The sequence below is a fragment of the Bos mutus genome, chromosome 12 (assembly GCF_027580195.1).
Source record: "Bos mutus isolate GX-2022 chromosome 12, NWIPB_WYAK_1.1, whole genome shotgun sequence".
In the NCBI taxonomy this organism is placed as follows: Eukaryota; Metazoa; Chordata; class Mammalia; order Artiodactyla; family Bovidae; genus Bos; species Bos mutus.
In genome coordinates this window covers 80196736-80210608 of record NC_091628.1, presented here as the reverse complement: position 1 = coordinate 80210608, position 13873 = coordinate 80196736, and the positions used below count along the sequence as shown (strand labels likewise).

Here is a 13873-nt window from a genome sequence, read left to right as displayed (position 1 = left end):
AGAATTAAAAGGATTTATCTAACAATTTGAATGGATAATTTTATTTGGGTGGACATGAAAGTGAAACCCTAGAGATGGGATAGAATTTTAAGTAGCATTTTAAATTTGTTTTGAAATTTAGTCTGTCTCCAAATGAGATATGTTAAATGTGCTTGGGTGTATACGTGTGAGTAAAGTTTGGAGTGTTCATCTCTGAAATACTAGATCCTTTGTAGGTTTTGTTTCATAAAAGGGTTAGTGGAGTCCTTTATGTAGTTGCATAACTTTAATTTGCTATTATAAGCACATACGGATTTTAAAGTACGAGAGTTATCAACACTTTATAGGACATTATGACTAATCATATTTTTATTTAAAAGTTACTTTACTAGTTTTACCAAAAGCTGTCTTGGGTGTCAAGAATCTAAAACAAAAGCCACTTATCTGTATGACGTATATAACAGGTGCTTAAGCAAGTCATATGCTTTTATTTGCTTTATGTTGGGATATTTAAGTTAAAAACATAGTTTTGGGAGTTTTCTAGTAATTCTGTAATCATGAAAATAAAAGATTTTCTATTTCACTGAATTAGATCATTTTTGTTTTTAATAAATAAATATTAGTCTAGGACACTCCAGTCTTCACCATCAAAGCAGTGTGCTAAGCTCTTCACGATTGACATGAAGGAACAGGGCATTCAGTAGGCCTCATGAAGTGTTTTGGGAAGTGTTGGGATTAGTACACTAACAATTGTGACATAAGGCGTAATGTGATAAGTGCATAGAAAAAAAAACATGTTATAGAAATTCAAAGACAAGAAAGATGCTGTCCAGTTTAGCAGAGGATTAGAGATGATGTTGGTGGGTTCAGGGAGAATGGAGCAGTAAGACAGGAGCAAACTGAGGAAATAAAGAGCTTACATCCTAGATAATGAAGAATGGATGGTAGATGTCTATTGAGCCGAGTTGACTGTTTCACGTTTAGTAAACAGTGGGAATAAAGATCAGGGAATAGGGTCTTGTGCACCTCTGCTGAGTAAGGGAGAGGGAACGACAGGAATGAGAGGTTGCCAGATGGAGACATCAGTACCCAAGATCTTGAGGGCTGTGTTGAGACTTATATTTATTAAGCAACCAGAAGCCAAGGAAGATTTTGAGCTGAAGTTTTAAAAAACATGTTTTTGCTTTTTTTTTAAAGGACATAAAATGTATACTGATTTTGGGAAGAGTAAATACGCTATACTACAGTTTCTTAGTGTATCTATGAGGAATAATGTCACTGAAGGTTGCAGAGGCTGAGAGGACAGAACCACTGAATACTCTTTTATAGTAGAAACATAGAAAACAGAATATCAGATATATTTGCTTTAGGCTGGAAGAAATGGTCTATTTGGACAAACTCTGCGTGTCTCTGGATAGTTCTGGAATGTCGAACAGTCACAGAGAGATATTATATAATGTAGATAACAGCACAGAATAGCACATCACAGTGACAGCATATGGGAATTTAGAAGAGGGAAGACTTAAAACACTGCTGTGAAGTCCCGTAACCCACTGGGATCCTGTGGTGGTGAACCACCAGCTGAGGCAATGGGACTTTACTGGGGAATTATCTGAAAAGCAAAATAAATGCTAATAGGAATCAGGTGAAATCAAAAGGCTAGATAATGGAGGAGGTATTCATGGAAGAACAAACAAAAGTAGGTATGCTTGGAAACGGAAACAAACAGATTGAGAGTGATCAGTACTGTGGGAGAGTACATGTGTCAGTAAAGGGGACCACCGCCGACAGGTGGCATGTATTGAGGACTTTTGTGCCAGATACCGCTCTGAGTGCTTGACCTTTTCCTCACAACCGCTCTGTGAGAATAGATGTGACGTATGAAGAAACAGGCACGAATAATTGGGTGACTTGTGGAGCTGAGGTTCAGACACAGGCATTCTGACTGTTGAGGACAGTGCTACAGAGAAGACACCGGATTCCACCACCATTCGGTAAACTTGGAGAAGTTAAGTCAGTTTCAGATGCTTGACGTGTTAAGCTCCTCTACCTAGAGAGGTTCATTAAGCTGATCTAATTTACAACAGTATGTGCAGAGAATAACCCTTTCGACACCAATCCAAAAGAAAGTACTACTATAATTAAACTGTGAGCAAAATAATGTAGGATTTAAAAAAAAAAATCCAACTGAAATCCAAGTTGTTACTGATGAATTAACGAGGCTATAATTAAACAGAAACTAGTCAACCTGGCTGATTGTAGATCTGTACCTAAACTTTGTTTCGGCAGTTCACATCCTTTAAGATATATTTAATTACATTTCTAATACATTCATACTTAATGTAATCTTTTGTGACAGATTAACAGATCTTCATCATCATTATGTCTAATTCCTCTTGATGTTGATGTTTTTGTCATTATTACACATACACTTGGAAAAGAAATAAGACTTTCAGGGTAATAAGGAATAAACTCATGGAAAATGGTGGTCTCTGTTTATTTTCAGAAAACAAGTTTTCTCATTTCCCTCTAGAAGGGCAGGAGAGGTATCATAACCGTGTTTTAAAATAATAAAGTATTTTAGTAAATAGAGGAACAGGATAAAGAAAACCTACTCTCTTAGTGTTGTATTAATATTTAACACTATTATAGTCCATACTAAAATATTAAAAAATATTCCTTATTATAATAAAATGAGTTATTTTTCTCATAGTTTACTGGAGAAATAAATGCAGAGGTAAATAACTTTGCAAAGTTAATAGATATAAATGATACGAAAAGTAGGCCAGGGAAGCCTGGTGTGCTGCAGTCCGTGGGGTCGCAGAGAGTCGGACACGACTTAGCGATTGAACAGCAAATGTGAAAATTACGTGCTTCTTATTTTCAATATCCTAACTTCTGGAATTTTTTAAAAAGTATATTTGTATTCTATATATCCATCAGCAGTTTATGTGAAAGTCAGTGAACTGTGATAATGTTGGGTGGTGGTACTGTCCCACTTTAATCAACTGCGTCATGTATAGATTCCTTTGTTATTAGGGAGTGTGGATGAACCTCATCTATTTGACACACATCTAATAATCATATTTTTGTAAACAGTACTTACGAGATAAAAGCCAAAAGAACCAGTAGCTGTCTTTCTATAGAGCCGTTTTCTTTCAAGGTAAAATACACACTGCGTGACCACTGTGGTCAAACATTGTGTCTCAGTATTTAGATTTACTTTGGTTACTTTTGCTTTTGACATGTGGATTTCAGTCATACACTCAGGAGAATTATAAGATAGTTGCTTCTATAACTTACACACTTTGTATGGTTCTGTAATTTCCCAACACATGAAATAAAAGGAAGAGAGGGTTGGGCCAGAGTTTTCCAGGATCCTTTCTAGCGTAATAGTGAAATCAGAAAACTGCAGATCTTTTTCCACTTTTTTTTGCAGAGCGATTATTTTTAAGATTAACTCTGAAAGCCTATTAAAGGGGCAGGAACTAGTTATTCCTTTCTGAGAATTAGTTATGGCTTGATTAACAAGTCTTTCTCATCCTTCATATTGTTTCCAGAAATAGAATCAAGATACAAGATCAAAGTCTTTTTAAACTAGTGGAACACCTTGATTTTTATCTTCAATTTAACTCTGTGCTAATCAACTTAACATTTGATGACAAAAAGCGAATTTAGAATTTGTGTGTGACCCAAACAAAGACTTTTATGACAAATCACAAACACTTCTTACAGCCAGGATGGTCCCAAATTTTTATTATCTTTGGAAATGCTTTTTGGCAAATGTTTTGTTTTGTAGGTCTTACATTCCTAATGTTGAAAAAAACTGTTTAGCAGGTGCGTACTCCAATAGAAGCTGTAACTGTGTCATGAGGTATCTCGGAGGAAGTGCTTTTTTGTTTTTTAATCGTAAAGGATGTAAGTAATCTCTCTCATATGTCAGATTAGTTTAGGGTGTGTACTTTCTTTTTCCCTTATGATTACGTAGATAGGAAAATTGAATGTTCCAAACAACTCATGGAAAATATTCCACATCAACATTATCTGTACCACAGATACAGTAAAATGCTTTTAATGGAATACGAAGTTACAGGTAGATTTGCTAAACATGAGAAAATGCTTTCTTAAAATAGGAAAGACATTGTTTTTGAGCTGCTATTTTCAAGCATCGTAAATATTCTTACTATGAACAATTTTCAACTGAGCTGATCTCTTTGATTAAGCTGGGGAAAAGTTACCAGAAAAGAGTGTGTTGAGATGAATTTCATGAATTCCACCCACCATAGCCTTGCTCTGGTTAATCCAAGTTGATAATGTCAGTGTTTTAAATAGAATATAATTTTTAAATGATTACAGAATGTTGTGAAATATGGTATCTTTATACAGAAGATCACCGTGTTATATGTCTTTTTAAGAGTTTACAGTTTTCAAAGCAGGCAGGACCTCCATTGGGATATTCTAAGGTTGTTTTTATTTTCCCTTTATTTCTGATTTTGTAAAAGATCAGTTTTGTGATTATTCTGCTTATGGTGAGGAGAACCAATTATATATATGGAAGCATGTATGTGGGAAGGCTGGTCTCTCACAGTGGTCCAGGTGTGAGATGGTAGCACGTTTGGCTAAGATGGTAGTGGTGCAGATGGAGAGGAGGTGGGCAGTTTGAAAGCCTATTTAGTCATCTGTTAGCCTAAATATCCAGTCATCTGTTATCCTAAATCTCCTTTCTCTGTTGTTCAACATGAACTCTCTACTTGCTCTCTACCTTCTCCACTGTGCCTTTTGTATCTCTTGCTTTGTCATCAACAAACTCCCCTGGATTCTCAGCCGTTTCTCTGAATGTTTCACTTCTTACTTGCCTGAACAGAGGGAAATCTGGCAGGAGAGTTAAACCTGGCTGGAGAGTTTCTCAGACAGTGTGCACCTTGGAGCTGGGAGGTGGGACTGGTTTTCTCCCGGTTTCATTTGAGACCACTGTTCCCCTCCCTCTTGTAAAACCATTGTTCTTTGAAGCTCATATCAATGGTCTGCATCACCACCTCTCCCTCCTCTTGTCAACCTTCATGTTCCCTGCCCTGAGTCCCTCCCCTTGCAGCTGAAGACTAGCAGCCAGTTCAAGGTCTGTCTCTCTGCCTCAATACAACCATTAGTCCTTATGTTTGCCCTTCATTCATGGATTCACTCCTGTTTTTCTATCTATTTCTGCTTTATTGACTATGCCAAAGCCTTTGACTGTGTGGATCACAGTAAACTGTGGAAAGTTCTGAAAGAGATGGGAATACCAGACCACCTGACCTGCCTCTTGAGAAACCTGTATGCAGGTCAGGAAGCAACAGTTAGAACTGGACATGGAACAGACTGGTTCCAAATAGGAAAAGCAGTACGTCAAGGCTGTATATTGTCACCCTGCTTATTTAACTTATGTGCAGAGTACATCATGAGAGACGCTGGGCTGGAAGAAGCACAAGCTGGAATCAAGATTGCCAGGAGAAATATCAATAACCTCAGATATGCAGACGATACCACCCTTATGCCAGAAAGTGAAGAACTAAAAAGCCTCTTGATGAAAGTGAAAGAGGAGACAGGAAAAAGTTGGCTTAAAGCTCAACATTCAGAAAACAAAGATCGTGGCTTCTGGTCCCATCACTTCATGGGAAATAGATGGGGAAACAGTGGAAACAGTGACTGGCTTTATTTTTTGGGTCTCCAAAATCACTGCAGATGGTGACCGCAGCCGTGAAATTAAAAGACGCTTACTCCTTGGAAGGAAAGTTATGACCAACCTAGACAGCATATTAAAAAGCAGAGACATTACTTTGTCAACAAAGGTTCCTCCAGTCAAGGCTGTGGTATTTCCAGTGGTCATGTATGGATGTGAGAGTTGGACTATAAAGAAAGCTGAGCGCCGAAGATCTGATATTTTTGAACTGTGGTGTTGGAGAAGACTCTTGAGTCCCTTGATCCAAGTAGATCCAACCAGTCCATCCTAAAGGAGATCAGTCCTGGGTGTTCATTGGAAGGACTGATGTTGAAGCTGAAACTCCAATACTTTGGCCACCTGATGCGAAGATCTGACTCATTGGAAAAGACCCTGATGCTGGGAAAGATCGAGGGCAGGAGGAGAAGGGGACAACAGAGGATGAGATGGTTGGATGGCATCACCAACTCAATGGACGTGGATTTGGGTGGACTCTGGGAGTTGGTGATGGACAGGGAGGCCTGGTGTGCTGTGGGTTCATGGGGTCGCAAAGAGTTGGACACAACTGAGTGACTGAACTGAACTGGACTGATTGCTCTGTTGGCCAAATTGAAGTTTTAAAAGAACAGCTACCATTTATTATGTGCTATTAGTGAAAGATCTAAAGTAGGTGTTGATTACATGAGGAATTAGGCAGTTACACTTCTCCTCACTGGAAAGATTTTTAATATATAAAATACATATGCATATGTAATTTTGTAAATTTGTAAACTAATGTAAAATTCAAAAAGTATGAGTGGATTGGCAGTGAAAAGCATGCTTCCCTTTCCTGTTTCTCAGCTACTCTGATTCTCTTACACATCTTTCAAGTGGTGTTCTCTGTGTTTAAAACACAAACTTGGCCGTCCAGTGGTTAAGACTCTGCACTTTCATTGCTGAGGACACAGGTTCAATCCCTAGTTGGAGAACTAAGATTCATTCTACAAGCTGTGTGTGCACTGTGGCTATAAAGTGAAAAAAACAAAACAAACACACATTTAACATTTTTTTTCTTAATTAATGATAGCATATTATAAATAATATTCTGCATCTTCTTGGGGATGTTTTCATATCTATGTACAGAGATGCCTCATTTTTAAAGAAGGTGTTCATATATGGTGCAGGTTATGTTTTAGGATACACTCTTAAGGACAGGTTGGCTGAGTATAAAAGGAAAATGTTGGGAGACAACCTTTAATTTTTTTAGTACTTAGAGCACATTGCTCTGTGGTTTTCTGTATCAGTGTTGCTCTTGAGAAGTTTAGGCCAACCTGAATTTTTTCCTTGCTTGTGCATGATTTCTTATTTTTGCCTAAATATCCACATAATTCCTTCTTTATTCTTAAAGATAAGCATTGATCTACAGATTTAATATTTTGTTTATTTTGCAAAGCTTTCCCCCATTATATCCTTTAATCTACACTTCTTCCTTCTTTCAGTGGCTCGGGCTGGGCTGCACCACATGATTTGTGGAATCCTCGTTTCCTTACCAGGGATTGAACCTGGGCCCTCGGCAGTGAAAGTGTGGAGCTTTAACCACTGGTTTGCCAGGGAATTCCCTATTCTTCTTTGCTTGTAGTACTTTTGAAGGAGAATTGGTACAGTCCTTGTCTTTCTTTTTAGTCACATTTATTCTATTTTTGGTGCTTCTTAACGTTGCTTTTATCTCTATAATGTTATTTTTCTCTTCATTTTTTTCCTGAGTTCTACCAGCTTGATTTTCATTTCCTTCTGTTGTTGTTTAATCTCTTCTTTGAACCTTTGTTTTTCTTCTTTGAGCTCATTTTTTTTTTTTTTCAAAGAAGGGTCACGTTTCCTATGACTGTCTTTGAGACTTTGGAGAATTATTTATCTGAACTCTTCCTGTATTTCTTTGAGGAGTTCTTGTGTTGAATGCTCTTAATTTACCTTTTTTTTTTTTCCTCAAAATTTTGGGGAAAATTCTTTGCAGAGATCCAATATTGATTGTTTTCTGATTATTATTTATGTTGCAGTGGTGTAGGTGGTTGGCTGTACATATAGGTTGCTTGCAGCTTTTCCTTGTCAGGCCGGGTACCCTAACTGTGTCTCAGACCTGTTACTTCCTTTGCCCTCGATTTCATTTCCCCTCAGTTTTCAGCACTGAGATAACAGGGTGGTTCTTTATGCCAGGTTCTCAGTGTTGCACTAGTGAAATAAATGCCATTTAGCCTCTGTGTCTGCTGCTTAGTCACTTCAGCTGAAAAATTACGTGTGAACAGTATGTTTGGCATGGTAACAAGGATTCTTCATGTCTGCCTCCACCTCTCTGTGGTGTTGAACTGTGGTTTAAAGAGACATTCCCTACCTCTGTATGGCTTATACTTACATCTAGCTTCCACTTACGGAGAAGGCAATGGCACTCCACTCCAGTACTCTTGCCTGGGAAATCTAATGGATGGAGGAGCCTGGTAAGCTCTAGTCCATGGGGTCGCTGGGGGTCGGGGACAACTGAGCGACTTCGCTTTCGCTTTTCACTTTCATGCATTGGAGAAGGAAATGGCAACCCACTCCAGTGTTCTTGCCTGGAGAATCCCAGGGACGGAGGAGCCTGGTGGGCTGCCGTCTATGGGGTCGCACAGAGTCGGACACGACTGAGGCGACTTAGCAGCAGCAGCTTCCACTCATCTAATGACAGCATCAACAGAATCTGCATCTGCTGTTCAGAATTATGGTTTTCTGTCATTTGTTTGATGTTGTTTAGAAATCTGTCTGTTGCTTGGGGGCTGATGAGGTATATAATGGCTTTCGGCATGTTCTCATCCTCACTTAACATTTGCAGATCTGTTTCCTAGTTTGGGATTTGGAGCTGTCCCTTCAGTTAGATTGTGAGCATGCACGTTCACATTCATTACTTATCAGGTGTATAAGGAAATATAGTTTCTTTATCACATATGATCCTTAGTAGGGGGTGAGGGGGAAGAAAAGCTTGCTAATAAGCAGGGTCTTGGTCTCTTTTGGTTTGGCTAGCTCCTTCTAGGCACCGGAGTACTTTAGGCTTCTTCCCCTCTCTCCCCTCCTTCCACTGAGGCATGGAGTCTGGATACATGTGAGAGGGGCCAGTGGGAATGTGGTCACAGTGGCCTCATAACTGTGGAGGTGGGACAGAGAACTCAGACCCCCAGTGTCCCCACAAGGCTTTGCTGCGAGGACCTGGACCAGTGACTGCGGATCCTATTTGTCATCAAAGAGGCTTCTTGCTACCTGTAGCCCTGCTTACTGTTTGCCTTGAAGCCGTATAATTTGTGGTCTACTGTGACTGTCTTCTTGCAGTTAGCATGTTTTCAATGTTCATCTGTGTTGTAGCATGTATTAGTATTTCATCTGTTTTAATTGCCAAGTATATAATATGCTGTTGTGTGGATATATCGTGTTTTATTCAGACAGTCATACAATCCATGGGGTTGCAAGAGGCAGACATGACTGAAGCGACTTAGCACGCACGCACAACAGTGGTTTACTTCAGGGCGTAATAACCCGGCTCCTCCTTTAAGGGGATCTGAGTAGGTGAGATACTTTTCTCAGTTCCCCTTCATGTGCCCTAAAGACAGCGATTGTGGTTTCCTTGTGAGCCCGTCTGACTTGAAATTAATATCAACTACAAATTTTAAATGCTTATCATTCAAAAGCTTTCTTTACAACATCTAACTTTCTCTTTTTAACAAACAAAACTTCTATAATTGATTGGTGAGCTTCTCTAAACTTTTAAATTTAGAATTATTTTAAAGCAATATTTCAGTTTTAGAAGACATTTTTAGCATTTACTGTTTGTAAAACTCTTACTTTTGAGAACTTCTTTTGGAACTCTTTTATTGCATAAGGAGATACTTAATTTGGGGGTGAAAGCTGAATAGCATGATTTAAAGGATATTAGTGCTGCTTTAATCAAAACTGCAGCCTTTTCTGCTTCTTACATCTTTATCATGTAGTAGTTTAATAGTAAGTAATATATGAGTAATATATAAGTAATATATGAGATATTATTATCTGACCTTATTTTTAAAACTATTTTAAGGGTAGGACAATAAAATTATTAAGAGATAGGGGAAGAAAGAAAATATTTATGACCTACCCTGACAAGCATATTGGTTGAGACTTTCATATGTTAACTTATTTAGCACCCTCTCAGATAGCCATTTTTACTGTATTATGGTTTGGAACTGAAGCTCAGAGAAGTTAAATACACCAACTTAGTATACAACTTTCATTTGGTAAAACAGCAATGTCAAGTGAGTCCCAAGTCAGTGATTCCAAAGCCGTTGTTTTTTTCTTGCCTGTAACTGAATTCTACTTTGTGTGCAGAGAGGCCACTAAACCTGGAAATTCAAGCCAGTGCCTGATGTATGTCCTACTGATACTTTATTACATAGCCAGTAACCTTTGTTTTTAGACTTCATGACCACATTAGAGGGGAAATATATATACATAAATGGCTTCCCAGGTGGCTCAGTGGTAAAGAATCCACCTGGCAGTGCAGGAGATGCCAGTTCAATCCCTGGGCTGGGAAGATCCCCTGGAGAAGGAAGTGCAGCCCACTCTAAGTATACTTGCCTGGAGAGTCCCATGGACAGAGAAGCCCGGCAGGCCAAAGTCCATGGGTTCACAAAGAGTCCGACATGACTGAGCAACTGAGCACACACTCAAATAACTATCCAAATGTATAGGTAGGCACATATTCTTCTAAACAGTACAAGTCTGTGTGTCTTTGATTTTAGTGAGTATCTTTTAACAGGATTGGTAGTCAAAGAATTGTTAAGGATCATGTATATTTTCCCTTCCCTCTCATATTGAAGAATTAGGAAATGGGTGAATGAAAAGGAAGAAATGAGGAATGATACTTTCAAGTTAGCTTTGAGTTGTTTTTCCTTTCAATTGCTTTTATTTACTTGGCTATTAAAATGTTTCTGCTAAGAATATCTGTTTTAGAAGATTGTGGGCTTTGGGGGATAACTCCATGAACAATGACTTGATGAAATTAGTCATTTATGATGGACAACAATATGGCAGAAGTTTGCAAAGTTCAAATAGACTTTTAATATTCAATGCCAAAGAATTGTGCCTAATTAAAGCTTCGGTTTAATTAAGATAACAATGCATAGTCCTTCATTAAAATTAACACAGAAAAAGTTCTTTCTTGGTCCTTGGAGAGGATATTATATGCAAGCCCTGTTGTGTGGGTTGCAAAGTGTCACTGAAATTTATATGCATTACTTGTCTAATTGCGGTAAATGTAGCATGTCCAGATAGGTTTAGAGTTAGAAGGCTGTTTGTTACTTGCTGGAAATCACTCGAAACCTCAGTACCCAGAGGCAGCTGTGCCCAGGCCCTTCGCCTCTCCCCAGAGATGCCTGAGAAGACTCTCGCTGGACCCTGTCTTTCATGGCGGGAGCAGTAAACGTGACAGGCTGTTTGGGGAGCCATCTGTTTAGGATGGCTGCTGCTTTGTATGCAGCAATGAACTTGAGATCAGTTCTCTGTCTTTCTTCATGGTAACAGTCTTCTTTGGTGTCACAACAGGTGGAAGTTGATGGGTCGAAACTAAATGTGACCAGCACGTGGAACCTGGCTTCACCCTTGTTGTCTGTCAACGTTGATGGCACTCAGAGGACGATACAGGTAAACGTTCTGATGAGTTACTTAGAGGGCCCCGTCTGTATCCTTACCAGTAGCTGTGTCACTAATACTGACAGATACAGTAGGCGAAGCTACATTTCATCCGCCTCAGGCATCTTATAGTTGAGACATTGTTTCTTGTTTTAGAGGATCTTGAGTTGCATCCTGTTCTGAGGAATCCGCTTGTTCCTTTTCCAGGCAATCCAGGAAGGTTATGTATTATATTTTGGTATAAATGAAGCATGCTATGTGCTTTTCTAAAAATATTAGAAGATTAGCAGTTTTCTTTGCCATTTTGGGGTTTTAGTTGTAAAATATGACTTTGTTCCTTCTCCTTCCTCTGTAATTGAAATTGTGGGGTATTGGGTCAACAGAAACATGAGCTATTCAGGTTGACTTGCCATAGTACATGGGTGCCTTTTAAAAATTAAGTAATCTTAACTTGTTAACCCTTCTTTTTTTCCCCAATATAAAATTTGTTGTTGCATTGAGGATATGCCTTGAAATCTAGCATTGATTGAATGTTCTTTGAAATCGGTGTCCTATATGTGAAAGTAGAAAATTATGAAAACAGATTCTGCCAAAATTCCTTTACCTCACCACATAGTTGAGGTCCAGGAAAAACAAAACAGAATAGCACAGAACATACGGCTCTCACGTGCAAATAAAAATCGTAAGCCCTCCATAGCATTAAAAATACTCATTTTTTTTCGTTTCTATGAAAATGTTTTTGCATTCTCTTAACTTGATTTTACACAGGAAACTGATTTTTTCTAAAACCTAGAGAAATCAAGAAAGTCACAGATAAAGATTATATACCCCAGATTCATACATACTTCTATTAGAAACTGGGGTGCGGGGAATTCTAGACTCTCAATGAATATTAATAACTAAACTCATTTTTAAGCTTCTATTTTATTACCTTTGTGGTTGCAAGAAGCAATGAACTCTCAGTAATGAGCCCTCTATTTAGACTTTGGTTTTGTGACTTGCCCTGGTATGTTTTGTCTCTCTCATATTTTCTTTCTTCTTCAAAGTATGAGGTTAAACACTAAGAGACCCTTGGGAAAATTTCACTGCATAATCTCCTATCAGGGACGTCCAGTTATTCTGTCTTCAGAACACATGGTTTTGCTGCCCCTGTTTATGTGAATGGAATATGTTCTACCCTGGATGTGCTGTGGCTGACATTCATGTGCTTTGTTCTGGGGAACACAGTACATGACCTCTTGGTAGTGAGGAGAGAGAGATACAGAGTCCTGCCCTCCACATCTTTGCATCATGGTATTTTCAGTGTTCTTCTCAATGACTGCACAGGGGTGTCTTACCAGCATTTTTACATGCAAAGTTTCTAGATAAAAATAACACCAGGTATGCATTTGGAATAATCCCCAGAAATATTTTCCCAAGCATAGGAATAATGCTCATTAAATCTCTTTTCATTCTTCATAAGTGCTTTGTTTAAAAAAGAAGTGTTAATGTGACATAAATGGCCCTCAAGCAGACCCCCTTGACTTTTTGGAGAAGGTTATTACTTCTAGTTAAGTGCTCCATCATTGGGAAAAAAGTAAACTCGGAGAGATGAGTGGTAAACTGGAAAAAAAAAAAATCACTTACCTAGTAAAAGATGAGGAAAATTTTTCCTCATCAGAATAGATGAGTTTTACTTCCTTTCTGTGGGCGTTAATACTCAGTGTCAACTCTCTTTTATCTCTAAAATATAATGTGTTCCTGTGAAATTAATAATAATTATAGTAATACATAGCGCTTAATGGGTATAAGTACAGTTCTAAGCATAGCACATTATATTAAGTCATTTCCTTTTCACAAGAACTACACGAAGCAGGTGCTCTTATTTACACTTTGGTAAATGAAGTAACTGAGGCAGAGAGAAGGTAAATGACTTGCTTAGTGTCACACAGCTCTTGGGAAAGAGGACCAGCATTGAATTCCAGGCAGCCTTCTGTAGGATCTGTGCCGAGGCAAGCTAAGTGACCTCCCTGGGATGGCAGCGCCAGGGAGGAGCTGAGCGGAAATTTGAGCCCTGGCCCCGGGGCCCCAGCTTGTGCACTGCTAACCACTGCGCTGTGCAGTGCTTTTCGTTCTCCCACGGAGCTCTGCAGAGACTAATTCATCTCTCATTTATGTTTTAAACCAGTGCTGCTCAGACTTCTGGGTGCTTTGGAATCAAGTGGAAGGTTAAAACTTCTTGGTAAAACTCAAGTGGTTGGACCCACCTGTAGAGTTTATTCTCATGTAGTAGGTGTGGGTGAGGCATGCATTTCTGAGGTCCTAGGTCGTGTTCATGCTGCAGGGGCCACAGTGTGAGAATCACTGCCTTAAATTTACCTTTGTCCTGTAGTCACGTACAGATGTGAGAGCTGGACCATAAAGAAGGCTGAGTGCCAAAGAATTGATGCTTTTGAGCTGCGGTGTTGTTCAAAAGCAGTTTGAGAGTCTTCTAAACTGAATAGCCTCTTGATGAGGGTAAAAGAGGAGAGTGAAAAAGCTGGCTTAAAATTCAACATT

General features: G+C 38.9%; 1 protein-coding gene across 4 annotated transcripts in view; it reads left to right on the top strand.

Moving 5' to 3' along the window:
• The window catches only part of PCCA (propionyl-CoA carboxylase subunit alpha), a 360537-nt gene that overhangs the window by 259084 nt on the left and 87580 nt on the right, over window positions 1-13873 (top strand). For all 4 annotated transcript variants that reach the window (XM_005899258.3, XM_005899256.3, XM_070380776.1 and 1 more), the window contains one exon: window positions 11249-11347. In XM_005899258.3, the coding sequence (XP_005899320.1) occupies window positions 11249-11347 (99 nt within the window). The remainder of the gene's footprint in view (window positions 1-11248; window positions 11348-13873) is intronic.